The 14,655-nt window shown below is 46.1% G+C and overlaps 1 protein-coding gene across 2 annotated transcripts in view; it reads left to right on the forward strand.

The window, feature by feature from the left end:
* Positions 1-14,655, forward strand: part of BRPF1 (bromodomain and PHD finger containing 1) — a 215,638-nt gene that overhangs the window by 136,015 nt on the left and 64,968 nt on the right. For both annotated transcript variants that reach the window (XM_069206142.1, XM_069206141.1), the window contains exons 9-10: positions 5,674-5,982; positions 8,276-8,563. In XM_069206142.1, coding sequence (XP_069062243.1) covers positions 5,674-5,982; positions 8,276-8,563 — 597 coding nt within the window. The remainder of the gene's footprint in view (positions 1-5,673; positions 5,983-8,275; positions 8,564-14,655) is intronic.

A 14,655-nucleotide genomic window follows, 5' to 3' on the forward strand; every position in this document is an offset into this window, starting at 1 on the left:
GGGCCGCTGTTCTCGGGAGTTTCTTGTTCCTCTTGAAGCAGGGCAGTCCTCTGAGGATTCAGAGGTCGCTGGTCCTTGAGAAAGCGTTGCTGGAGCAGGGTTCTTTAGAAGGCAGGAGACAGGCCGGTAGGACTGGGGCCAAAGCAGTTGGTGTCTTCTTTCTTCTTCTGCAGGGGTTTTCAGCTCAGCAGTCTTCTTCTTCGGTAAGTTGCAGGAATCTAAATTCTTAGGTTCAGGGGAGCCCTTAAATACTAAATGTAAGGGCGTGTTTAGGTCTGGGGGGTTAGTAGCCAATGGCTACTAGCCCTGAGGGTGGGTACACCCTCTTTGTGCCTCCTCCCAAGGGGAGGGGGTCACATTCCTATCCCTATTGGGGGAATCCTCCATCTGCAAGATGGAGGATTTCTAAAAGTTAGTCACCTCAGCTCAGGACACCTTAGGGGCTGTCCTGACTGGCCAGTGACTCCTCCTTGTTATTCTCATTATCTCCTCCGGCCTTGCCGCCAAAAGTGGGGCCGTGACCGGAGGGGGCGGGCAACTCCACTAGCTGGAGTGCCCTGTGGTGCTGGAACAAAAGGGGGTAAGCCTTTGAGGCTCACCGCCAGGTGTTACAGCTCCTGCCTGGGGGAGGTGTTAGCATCTCCACCCACTGCAGGCTTTATTACAGGCCACAGAGTGACAAAGGCACTCTCCCCATGTGGCCAGCAACATGTCTCGAGTGTGGCAGGCTGCTAGAACCAGTCAGCCTACACGGGTAGTTGGATTAGGTTTCAGGGGGCACCTCTAAGGTGCCCTCTGGGGTGTATTTTACAATAAAGTGTACACTGGCATCAGTGTGCATTTATTGTGCTGAGAAGTTTGATACCAAACTTCCCAGTTTTCAGTGTAGCCATTATGGTGCTGTGGAGTCCGTGTTTGACAGACTCCCAGACCATATACTCTTATGGCTACCCTGCACTTACAATGTCTAAGGTTTGGCTTAGACACTGTAGGGGCACAGTGCTCATGCACTGGTGCCCTCACCTATGGCATAGTGCACCCTGCCTTAGGGCTGTAAGGCCTACTAGAGGGGTGACTTATCTATACTGCATAGGCAGTGTGAGGTTGGCATGGCACCCTGAGGGGAGTGCCATGTCGACTTACTCATTTTGTTCTCACCAGCACACACAAGCTGGCAAGCAGTGTGTCTGTGCTGAGTGAGGGGTCCCTAGGGTGGCATAAGATATGCTGCAGCCCTTAGAGACCTTCCCTGGCATCAGGGCCCTTGGTACCAGGGGTACCAGTTACAAGGGACTTACCTGGATGCCAGGGTGTGCCAATTGTGGAATCAAAAGTACAGGTTAGGGAAAGAACACTGGTGCTGGGGCCTGGTTAGCAGGCCTCAGCACACTTTCAAATCAAAACATAGCATCAGCAAAGGCAAAAAGTCAGGGGGTAACCATGCCAAGGAGGCATTTCCTTACAGGGCATTAATAAGAAAACCACATTTACCGTTAGAGGGAGTTTGTCACTCTGAATTCAGCGATGCCAAACATCATGAGGCTGCTCCTCTGTAATCCACTATTGCAGCCAGACCTAATAAGACTCTTTTACCTTATGGGCGTAGAAGCTGTCATGGGCAGTGCGAACACGCATGCATGGATGTTCCGCATCCCCCGGACAGGTGTGCCCTGGAAAACCACTTGTGCCTGTGTGTGCACATTGGCTAGCGCTGGATATGACGCCCCGGTGCAGGTAAGCACCTAGAGACCAGCTATGCCGGACTCAATATATATGTAAACCCCCCATTATGTAGGTGGCCATGCACTGGCCTATTGGGCCAGGGTCCGCGCCTCCAAAGGTCCTCAGGCGCAAGTTCATACCCTGGGGCCTGCCATGGCTGGTCCCGCCCACATTGATCAGCATTACCCGAAGTCCTTCAGACTCCTCTCGTTCTTTTCTCCAGTGCATACTTCTTTTGGACCCACAATGCGCCCTTAGTTTTCACACATAAATTGAACTATGGGCTGTTGGTGGGGAATCAGCTGTTTGCTTGGATCGCTGGTGCAACAAAGAGAAATGCAGTTCACAAATGGGCCTTATCCCAATCGGTTGTTCAGTCTTTGAAACTATCTTATGCCCTGGAATAAAGGAGAGTCCCCAGAGGATCCTACTTCTCATTCTATCAGAGCAAAAGGCACCGTCCCTGCCATAGTCAGGGGTGTTCCTTTTTTGGACATATTCCAGGTAGCCACATGGGCATCTGTCCATTTGTTTACCAGGCAGTACAGCATCATTTCACAAGTGAACAGGAAAGGCTGTGTTGCCTTCTGAGTTCTGCAGGACTTCCTGGTGTAAAGTCCTCTCCTCAGACTCACCTCACTTAAGGGGTCATTACTTTTGTATTGATTCACAAGATAAAAAGTGTAGGAAAGTACCCTCTTTCTTGCCATGGTTACCCCCATTTTCTTCCTGTTGTCAGTATGTTTGACTGTGTCTGCTGGGTTCCTGCTAACCAGAACCCCAGTAGTTTTGCAGGGACGGTACAAACTCAGTCCAGCTCTCTCACTTACCCCAGGGGATTTGGCATTGGGCACTCTGACACAACACTCACCTCATGGCGAGCATCGCCCAGGGGTAGACCACAGTTTTGCAGACCTGCTCGGCAGAATGCATCTACAAGTCCATGAGTGGAAACTTCATGAGTAGGTCCTTCACAATATTTCCAATGTTGTGGTATCCCACAGATCGACATGGTTGCCACCCCAGAAAATGCAAAAGGCTTAAACTTTGCCACCAAGTACCCACTGCCCATGGACAATGCATGATGGATGACCCGATCAGGGATTTTTGCGTACCCTTTTCCACCGCTCCCACTGCTCCTCTTCCTGGTGTGGAACCTCGTGCAAACATCACTTACTCTCATTCTAGCAGCTGCGACCTAGGCCCGACAGTTCTGGTACTCCACCCTCCTAAAGATGCCAGTCAGCCCTCAGGAGCATCTTCGGCTCAGGCCTGACGATCTCACGCAGAGGTGAGGTTTGGTGAGGCATTGGGAGCCCAGGCAGCTCAAGTCATGTGATTTGGCACCTGCGAGCCTCGAATTCCCTCCAAGAATGTTGTTCATCTTAAAAGGTGCACGCTGGCCCACTACAAGGCCTGTACTGCGCTAGAATGGAAGTGTTTTGTTCACCTCTGCATCTTAAGGGGCCCCTTCCTGCTGGAACCTATAGTTTTGTAAAATGCCTACATTTTGCGTTTGCAGTAAGCAGGCCTTGCCAACACCTCTATTCAGTTCCACGTAGCTGCAGCCCTAACTTCCATTCAGATCAGGGGACACCTTCTGAGTGCAAGTTAAGGCCTTCATGGAGGGTCTCAAGAGGGCCTCCAGAGTGCCTCATGCTCCCATTTGGAAACTCAACATAGTCCTTATCAGGTTCATGAGATGAACATGTGAAGCTTTGCAACTAATCCAAGTACATTAATACTGTGGTAAAACCTTTCCACCTTAACCAAAGCATAGAACTTCCAGATGTGTTCCCGCAACCATATGTCGTTGCGGAGCAAGCACTCTACACATCAGTGTCAAAATCGATCATTGACAGAACCATGCTTTTCCATAAGTTGTCTCCTTTGCTATGCCTTAGAGAGGAAGTCCCATCACTAAGGACGACGTAACTAGGTAAATAGTCAGAATTGCTGCCATAGATTGGAGCGGATTCTACCTGCTCCGCCCAGGATACACGCCACCCTTTAAGTAAGGAGCTACTATGGCTGCCTTATGACGCATCCCACTAGTGGATATTTGTAAGACAGCCTCCTGGTCATAACCACACACCTTTACAGAACACTACTGCGTGGAATTTTAGCCCGTCAACAGGCCATGATGGGTCAGACAATGTTAAGAACCTTTTTGCAGACTTCTGCGTCATCCACCAGCTATCCACCACTTCCAGAAGACATGCTTAACAGTCTATGATAAGCATGTGTATCTACAACCACATATCCTGCAGACGAAACATGCATCTGTTTGTAGCTTGTAGTTCTGTAGATTCACATGCGCCTGCCCTCTGCCTCGGAAGCCTGTATCTCCTGCTCTGTTCAGTGTACACCAGAAGGAATGCCCACCACATCTTATGACTCAAGTGACCCCTTCAAACAATAATAGCTTTCAAGAGTCCCAGCCCAGCACTAAGCGGCAGTAGTGTGCTATGTATGTGAATCGACTCCACCACATGCTTTGAACACATGCTTACAGGGTAAGTAGCATTTTCCTTCTGGTGGATACACTAACAGCAGATTCCTCACTGCCTTCCCTCTTCCCAATGCTGTAGAATGGACTCTCTCCGATAAGATCCCAAGGTAGCTTTCGCATTCTGCCAGTGATGTTCACTTGGTAGTTGGACTTTGCGTTGTTGCGTGCAGTACGGTCTCACCATTTAACTGACATGAGTGTGCATTGGTGGCTTCTTTGTGTGGTTGTGTTGTCATGTCCGGAGGGGGGCGGTATGGAACCTGATTGATTCAGTCAGGTACCTGGGCAGATTCACAGGGTAGTTACCAGAAAGAGTGTTATTAAAGGTAAATAACTCATTCATCTTCTTTTAGAGCTATTCATTTACAGCAGTGTTCCCTAAATTGGTACTGTACACCAGAGACCGAGGTCAAATCTCAGGCTAGGTCTTCTGACAAACTGCTACTTATGTTTTTAACTTGGGAATTGATTTTTACACACTCCTCTCACTTTGCAGTCAGAGAAAGAAAAATAAAGTGAATTATGAGACCATCTTGCTGAAGTACAGAGTTTGAAAGGAAGGGGTAGGATGTCATTTTTTCTTCCAACAAATGTAAATCCCTCAAATGAAGTGTACGTATTCAGCAGTTAGGAAAGCAAAAATAAAGTAATTTTTTTTTAAATTCTGAACTGTGATGGAAGCAAAGATTTTAACAGGATCAAAACAAATTAAGACACGTTACTTGGTGATTTGCTGAAACTAGATTTTCATGCATTATCATTTGGGCAGTATAGTTGTCACAGTAAGATGTCTGCAAACTTAGAGGACATTTTAATGGAAAATATGCTGCCTGTAAATGACAGCGCGCTGCCACACAATTCTTTAGTCACATTAAAAAGATCACTTGCTCATGGCCATTAAAGCTAGCTCATTCTAAAAAAAAAAATGGGTTGAGTCTAGAAAGTTTGGAATGCGCTGATTTACAGTATGTCTAATCTGGTGATATTTGTTTTGTTTTACCTCCCTAACTTTGATGTCACAGTCGAATTTCTCAAAAGTTCCTTCAATTCACTCTTGCACTTCTGAACCCATTAGAGGAGAAAGAGAATCTAGACTATAAGTTGCTTATTTGGGTATTGTGGGGGTTATAGTCTGTCTTATTGAGCTGTCATGACTGCTTATGACCAACAGCCAAAATAAAAACTTGGATATTTATAGATGAAGTACCAGACCCAACCACTGTATGTGGAAGTAACCACAGTGTGTAAATCTAGAAGCATTGCAAGCTTCACAACCATTGTTACAGGAAAGTAACTCAGTTCTTCCACTCGATTTCCTTTCTCTGTAGTCCCATTAAATGGGTTGGTTCCAAGTAGTATGATTGCTCTAATGTAACTTTTCCACACAATACACCTGCTTTGGGCAAACATACCCATAACATTCGTCTCTCCCTTTGCAGCGGACGACCAGATTTCAGAGAACCAGCAGCACCTGCCCCTAGAAGAGCACTTGAAGGTCCTGCTGGAACGGTTGGATGAGGCAAGCGCGGGCAAGCACAGCATTGGACGCAATCGACGAGCGAAGATGCTAAAGAAGGAAATTACCGCCATCCGGCGCAAATTGGCTCACCAGCGTGAATCCAAGAGGGAAGGCATGGACAGACACAGCTCATCCGGTAGAGGAGGGCTGCCTCCACACGGTCCTTCAGAAAAGGATGGACAGACGGACAGTGCTGCAGAAGAGAGCAGCAGCCAGGAGACTAGGAAAGGTACTGACTCAGTGCTCGTTCAGGAGCAACCTGCTTTGTGACCCTTGGAGCCTCTTCTGCAGTCCAGATCTAGGGGAGGCTGTTAGCAGTTTGTGTGTTCCCTTTTCCGTGATCGCAGCCGCTCTACTCTAGGCGAAGCAAAAGTATGTTGGCAAATCTGTTTAAATATTTTTTTTAAAAAGGTCACTTTGGTTGTAGGTGGACCTCAAAGACAAAACACCTCCATAGGCTCTGATACCGATTCTGCAGCACACGCACATTCAATGGTCAGTGAAATCTGAATTTAGCGCCTGCTTCTTTAGTACAAATCTCAGGCACCGGTTCTGCAATGTTAGAGAAAATAATGTTGCTTCATTGGTTTTAATTACCTTTTTGTAAAAAAGTAAGCTTTCTAATAACTATCTGCTAGACAACTTGGGCTACTCAAGGGAGCTTGTTTTCCTTTAATACTGTTGTTGGGGGGTGGGGGGCAGAATTCCACTACTTTACTGTTATGAGAGATTGAGTAATATTTTGAGGTGGTGTCTGTAAAGAGTTTGAAATAGATTTCAGTAGCATTGCTTTCTGCTCTTATGCCGTGAAGACTCCATAAATAACAAAATGGCCAGTAATAGTCAGTGTTCCACATGTAAATCTTTGTATTGCGTATGTTTCAGAAGCATCAACTTAGATGATCTGGGAAGTAGCAGTGAAAGTATGTGATCATTTTTTAAAACTGCGCCTTTTTATCCACTTTTGGATTTAACACTTTTGGAGCAGTTGGTAAACATTCAAAGTTGGAAATTATGTGTAACCACAGAGCTAAGAAAGCGTGGAGCTAAGATTGCTAGTTTAATGAGAGGTACATTTCTATACTGTCCTTTCCGTTCCTCTCAATTCCCAGGGCTAATTATTTCCTGGCTGCACACTCCCACTCCGGACACCCGTAAAAGACACTGAATGTTTATAGACCAAAGCCTGGGCCCTGTTTACGGTCTTGCTTGTAGTTGATGACCTCTTCCTTCTCCCTGGCTACATGGTTATGGGTAGTCTTCATGCTAGCTAGTCATGTCTTCCATAAGGCAAAGCAGCTCAGTTACCCCTCTTTAAATCTCTAGGTATTGGTCTTCTTACAGGGATCAGTTCCCGGTGCTCAACTATGCTACCTCGGCAGCAAGCCCACCTCCAATACCGGCCACTTCGAGCTGTAGATTGTGCTGGGCTGTGGCTCTGGCACCTTTCTGAATGCTTTAACCTACCCCTTCACCTCCCTTTTCCACATCTTTTTGCAAGCTCCTTTCACCTCCATCACTTCCATATTTGTGAAGTCATGTGTTGAATTAGCAAACCTCTTTTGGTATGCTCTCTCCTTCGTCTGCGCTAATTTTGTTCACTACTGAACAGAGGAAGAGATGTTAGGCATTCCATCCCCTGTAATTGTCTTTCATTTCAGAGTTCACACAGTGCTGACCTCAAATTGTCACAGCATCTGATTTTTTTGTTTTTATTGTATTTCCTGTTATTTTTAATGGGTATATTGTGATACTGTGAGATGCATCCTATGATGATGGAGTTAAATAGCTCGCTGTCAGATCGGAGATCCTGTTTATTAAAGTTGAATGTGCTGCTTTCGCCGGGAAAGTTCTGCTATTCAAAGAATTCCTGACCACCTCAGTTTCCATCCTTGGTATCCAAGAAATCAGTTGCTCTTTTTACTGAGGGATAAGCTAGTGGGGGTTGGTCTGGCATTCCTGGGACCATAGAAAATTCCAAAGCACTGGTGGGAAGTCATTTGATAGCTAATGCCATTGACTTGTCAAGAGATCCATTTCAGAGGGTTGTATCACACACCTGATGATAGAAGAGGGGTCTTTGTTTACCTCCAGGGATTTTGTCATTGAGCATTTTTGTTTTAAAGTTGTAATTCAGCACTGTATTTTTTGGGAAAACTTTTGATATTATTTTCAATAAAGTATGTGTATTTAAAACTAACTCACTGCTCCTTTTGATTTTTTGAAGTACAGAGAGTTTTAATGTAGAATTTCAAATGTTGAGTTCTTGGCTGATTCTCGAGAGTCTAAGAAGCTAATGAGGTTTGCGTCTGGTGCACGTGGTTTAGGATGCTCTGTTTTTGCTGTTGATCTGATGGGAATTAAAACATTACTCATCCTTCCTTCTCTTTCTCTTCTTGCCCCTTTCTTTCTCTTCTTCGTGTTTGTTTCACTGCATCCTTTCCCTACCTGCTCCTCCAAATGTTGGTCCCATCCCGCTGTCTCTCCACTCTGTTCTTGCCGTCTTTGTATGTTTCTCTCAGGGCTCGGGCCAAACTCCTCTTCCACCCCAGCACATGAAGTTGGCAGGAGAACCTCAGTCCTTTTCTCCAAGAAGAACCCTAATGTCGCTGGACCCCCAAAGCGTCCAGGTCGCCCCCCCAAAAACCGGGATAACCAGCTAGCTCCGGGACATGGAAGCAGCTTAGTGGGACCCCCACAGCTACCTTCGATGGGGGGATCACAAAGGCCACGCAAAAGACCGAGGAGCCCAAGGCAGACTTCCAGCTCAGAGAGCGACAGTGACAAGTCCGGAGTGGATTCCCCAATCGGTGAGTGCAGTCAATTCTCCCATCTTACTCTTGTGCCTAAGTTCCAGTAGGTCTAAAAGGGAAGAGTTATAAAACAGGGGAACATGCACTGCTAAATCTTGTATGCAGCACCAGAAATGCCACCTATCTTGCAGACATCCTTTAAAGGATGGAGTACAACCCCCAAGTTTTAGAAATATAAAACTGGTTTGTTTTTGAGAATTTATTATGTTACAAATAAAATAGGACATTTCTGGTAATAATTTTAATTTTTAAAGAGATAATTCTAATGAATTAGCGCCTATACAGACTGCAAAATTGATATTTTTTTTTTTATCTAGAACCAATGCCAGGATGTCTCTAATAAATCCTTCTTGTAGCCCCATGACCTGTAAAACTGCAGTTATATAGCAGTTAAATTGCAGGTACATTTTTCTCTCTTCCTGGTGCTACAAAACCTGTTGTGTCTCTTTATTCTATTTTAAGCTAGCCCTATTAATCCTTGGGTCCTTGCATAATTGATGGTTTATTTTGAAAGTTCAAGGACTATACATACCTTCCCTTCCCTCCCCTTCAGTTGTATCACTTTTGCTCATGCCATCCTGCATTATGCCCAGTCCCATCACTCCCCCGTCTGCATTGACGATCTTATGTGCAGAGAAGTCACTTTTATCCATTCTTCTCCTGTCAATAATGTTCTCTTATTTCTAGTTCTTCATCCTTTTTCCCACTAATCTCTTTTCACTGTTGTTACTACGTTGTTTAGCATTGTGTAATGCAGTTTGCAACAACCCTTCCATTTTGTGTGGAGTTCTATTCACGTCTATCCACCTGGGCCTGCATGATCACTCTTGCCCATCTGTGATTTCTGAATGTGTTTAATACTTCAACCCTTCTCTAAAGAGCAAATCCCACCTGTTCTCTCTACACTCCTCTGTGTGGATCAATGGCCAGTCAGGTTTGAGATCGTTCACTCTTTTGATTCACAGTAGGACATTTTTAATAGCATTTAGTAAGCATTGGTCCTTCAAAGTTTGATCCAGTCCTGCGCCCGGGTTTATTCGAACAGTAAATAAAATGAAACAAGTGCAATCGTCGTCTTAGTGGAACCAAACGGATGGAACGTTGGAGACCTCAAGATGAGGCCCCTTATCAGAGTTTCCTTAAATACATTGTCAAAACCCAAAAATGTCATGGGAGTATAGTCATTGAAAGGTTTAAAAATACACCCAAAATGCCTTTCAAAATTACCACATTTAACCCACAGTCGCACACTATCTCTTTTTCTCAATGCTTCTGTGATAACCTAAGGAGGTAGATTAACCGAGGGATGGCTCCATTTATTAAACAATAATCAACCCTACTGAAGTCCTTACTAGCTAAATCTCTGCTGACATCTGACCAAGCCCTCTTTTTTTTTTCTTATACCGGTTCTGTTTAACCACCAAGACTTTCTGAATTGATTCACCTCTTTGTTTCGCAGTGCACCATTCCCAGCTGATGGTTTATGGGGTCATTACACCCCCAAAAACTCACCAGTCTCCTGTCCTCTTATATTTGGCTCCTCTTCCAGTCTTGTGTCTGTGACACAGAAGTGTACATCAAATTCTCCAAAGACAATTTCCCTGTTAAAACCTAATGTCCTTAGCAGAGTTAAGGAGATGATGGCTGCTAACAGCCCCAAATTTATAGTTCTAAAACTGAGCTTCTGTTTTTCTAATACAACATCCTACTGGTTAAGAAAGCAACAAATCTGGGCTCCCTTGTTCAAGCTGACGTGTTGTTTAATACCTACACATTATCCTACATAACCAGAATGTTAAGCTCGTCATCCTATTGCTTGCTTTTGAAGATAGATCTCTAATTGTCAGAGATACCTCTAACTCTCTCCTTGACTGTCACAAATCTATGTGTGCAAGCCTCCCAACATACCAGATCCATACACTTCAGAATTCTATGATTCGACTATGTGGCTCTTTTAAATAAATCACTTCACGGCATCCAGGTCACCTAATTGACTCCCAGCACAGTAGAGAATGATCTTCATATCAGTTAACAATCAGGCACCACAGTACCAGGTCGGTGTTTACAGAACATTGCAGCTCGCCTCATCCTTCGTCTAAACTGACAAATCTACATGTTCGATGGCATCTGTCGCTGTAGATACGCATGTTCTGCAATAGCTCGCCATCTGGTGTTGGGCCGGAGTGTTACAAGTTGTTTTTCTTCGAAGAAGTCTTTCGAGTCACGGGACCGAGTGACTCCTCCTTTTGTCTCCATTGCGCATGGGCGTCGACTCCATCTTCGATTGTTTTTTTTCCGCCATCGGGTTCGGACGTGTTCCTGTCGCTCCGAGTTTCGGAACGGAAAAAATAGTTAATTTCGGAAGATTTTCGTCGGTATTGTTGCGTTCGGGATCGGCGTACTTAGATTCAACACCGCATCGAAGATCGAAGAGCTCCGGTGCCCTTCGGGGTAGTTTTTCGATCCTCCGTCGGGGCCTGGTCGGCCCGACCGCGTGCTGAGGAACGCCGATGGAACGGACCCCGTTCCGTTTCTGCCCCAAATGCCACAATAAATACCCCTACACAGACCAACACTTGGTCTGCAACCTGTGCCTGTCACCTGAGCACAGCGAAGACACCTGCGAGGCCTGTCGTGCGTTCCGGTCCCGAAAAACACTCCGAGACCGTCGAGCCAGAAGACTTCAAATGGCGTCCGCACCGACAGCCCGACGGGAGTTCGAGGAACAGGAGGAGGAAGGTACCTTCTCGATCCAAGACTCAGACTCCGAAGGATTCGACGATACACAAACCGTGAGTAAGACGTCGAAAAACACACAGAGAAACATTTACAAGGCCCAGGGGACGCCACTGCCACCAGGCCATGGCTCGACCCATAAATTCGGTGACCGACCGTCGGCACCGAAAAAGGCCAAAACAGTGCCGAGATCGTCCGACTCCGGTCGAGACACCGGCACGCAGCCTTCTCGGGACCGAGAAAGTGCTGGAGACAAGCCTCGACACCGAGATACCGGTGTGGACACGGCTCGACGCCGAGACAGCGGCACCGAAACAGATCGACGCCGAGAGATTTCGGCCCCGAAAAGGAAAAAAGTCACCTCGGAGCCGAAAAAACACGCAGACAAAGTTTCGACGCCGAAACAAACTGCAAGCGACCCAGCTTCAGGCTCTTATACAGAAGAGCACTCGCTAACCTCCCAAATGCAAAAGCATAGGTTTGAGGAAGAGCTACAAGCAACTGATGTGGACCATACGCAAAAGCGTATCTTCATTCAGCAGGGGACAGGAAAAATAAGCACCCTTCCCCCCATTAGGAGAAAGAGAAGGTTGGAGTTCCAGACGGAACAAGCACCACAACCAAAAGTGGTTAAAAGAATTACACCACCACCCTCTCCTCCGCCCGTGATTAACGTTTCACCAGCACAAACTCCATCTCACTCCCCAGCTCACACCACCATGAGCCAGGGTGACCAAGATCAGGACGCATGGGACCTATACGACGCCCCAGTGTCAGATAACAGCCCGGAGGCCTACCCTACAAAGCCATCTCCACCAGAAGACAGCACCGCGTACTCTCAGGTGGTGGCTAGAGCAGCACAATTTCATAACGTAAGCCTCCACTCAGAACAGGTCGAGGATGATTTCTTGTTCAACACACTCTCCTCCACCCACAGCTCCTACCAAAGCCTGCCTATGCTCCCTGGTATGCTCCGGCACGCAAAAGACATATTTAAGGAGCCGGTCAAAAGTAGGGCAATCACACCACGGGTGGAAAAGAAGTATAAGCCGCCTCCTACGGACCCGGTTTTCATCACTACACAGCTGCCACCAGACTCTGTTGTTGTAGGAGCAGCTAGGAAAAGGGCCAACTCTCACACATCTGGAGATGCACCACCCCCAGATAAAGAAAGCCGCAAGTTCGATGCAGCTGGTAAAAGAGTCGCAGCACAAGCTGCAAACCAGTGGCGCATCGCGAACTCCCAGGCACTACTTGCGCGCTATGACAGAGCCCACTGGGACGAGATGCAACATCTCATTGAACATCTGCCCAAGGACTTCCAAAATAGGGCGAAACAAGTGGTTGAGGAGGGACAGACCATCTCCAACAACCAGATACGTTCCTCCATGGACGCTGCAGATACAGCTGCACGGACAATTAATACATCTGTAACTATCAGACAGCATGCATGGCTCCGAACGTCTGGATTTAAACCAGAGATTCAACAAGCAGTTCTCAATATGCCTTTTAATGAAAAAGAACTGTTCGGTCCAGAAGTGGACACAGCGATTGAGAAACTCAAAAAAGATACGGACACTGCCAAAGCCATGGGCGCACTCTACTCCCCGCAGAGCAGAGGGAATTACAGCACATTCCGTAAAACGCCCTTTCGAGGGGGGTTTCGGGGTCAAAGCACACAAGCCAGCACCTCACAAGCAACACCGTCCACTTACCAGGGACAGTATAGAGGAGGTTTTCGGGGACAATATAGAGGAGGGCAATTCCCTAGAAATAGAGGGAGATTTCAAAGCCCCAAAACCCCTACTACTAAACAATGACTCACATGTCACTCACCCCCTCCACACAACACCAGTGGGGGGAAGAATAGGTCATTATTACAAAGCATGGGAGGAAATCACTACAGACACTTGGGTTCTAGCAATTATCCAACATGGTTATTGCATAGAATTTCTACAATTCCCTCCAAACATACCACCAAAAGCACAAAATTTAACAACACACCATTCCAATCTCCTGGAGATAGAAGTGCAGGCACTATTGCAAAAGAATGCAATCGAATTAGTGCCAAACACACAAATAAACACAGGAGTTTACTCACTGTACTTTCTGATACCAAAGAAGGACAAAACGCTGAGACCAATCCTAGACCTCAGAGTAGTGAACACTTTCATCAAATCAGACCACTTCCACATGGTCACACTACAAGAAGTATTGCCATTGCTAAAACTACACGACTACATGGCAACTTTAGACCTCAAGGATGCTTATTTCCATATACCAATACACCCATCTCACAGGAAATACCTAAGGTTCGTATTCAAAGGAATACATTACCAATTCAAGGTACTGCCTTTCGGATTAACAACCGCACCAAGAGTCTTTACCAAATGTCTAGCGGTAGTCGCTGCACACATAAGAAGGCAGCAAATACATGTGTTCCCATATTTGGACGACTGGCTAATCAAGGCCCATTCGTTCATACAGTGCTCAAATCACACAAATCAGATCATACAAACCCTCTTCAAACTCGGGTTCACCGTCAATTTCACAAAATCCAAAATTCTGCCACGCAAGGTACAACAATACCTGGGAGCCATAATAGACACATCAAAGGGAGTAGCCACTCCAAGTCCACAAAGAATTCAAAATTTCAACACCATCATACAACGCATGTATCCAACACAAAAGATACAGGCAAAGATGGTATTACAACTCCTAGGCATGATGTCATCATGCATAGCCATTGTCCCAAACGCAAGACTGCACATGAGGCCCTTACAACAATGCCTAGCATCACAGTGGTCTCAAGCACAGGGTCACCTTCTAGATCTGGTGTTAATAGACCGCCAAACTTACCTCTCGCTTCTATGGTGGAACAACATAAATTTAAACAAGGGGCGGCCTTTCCAAGACCCAGTGCCACAATACGTAATAACAACAGATGCTTCCATGACAGGGTGGGGAGCACACCTCAATCAACACAGCATACAAGGACAATGGAACGTACATCAAACAAAACTGCATATCAATCACCTAGAACTGCTAGCAGTTTTTCAAGCACTAAAAGCTTTCCAACCAATAATAGTTCACAAATACATTCTCGTCAAAACAGACAACATGACAACAATGTATTATCTAAACAAGCAGGGAGGGACGCACTCCACGCAGTTAAGCCTGCTAGCACAAAAAATTTGGCATTGGGCAATTCACAACCAAATTCGCCTAATTGCACAGTTTATACCAGGGATACAAAATCAACTCGCAGACAATCTCTCTCGAGATCACCAACAGGTCCACGAATGGGAAATTCACCCCCAAATTCTGAACACTTATTTCAAACTCTGGGGAAC

The sequence above is a fragment of the Pleurodeles waltl genome, chromosome 9 (genome assembly GCF_031143425.1).
Source record: "Pleurodeles waltl isolate 20211129_DDA chromosome 9, aPleWal1.hap1.20221129, whole genome shotgun sequence".
In the NCBI taxonomy this organism is placed as follows: Eukaryota; Metazoa; Chordata; class Amphibia; order Caudata; family Salamandridae; genus Pleurodeles; species Pleurodeles waltl.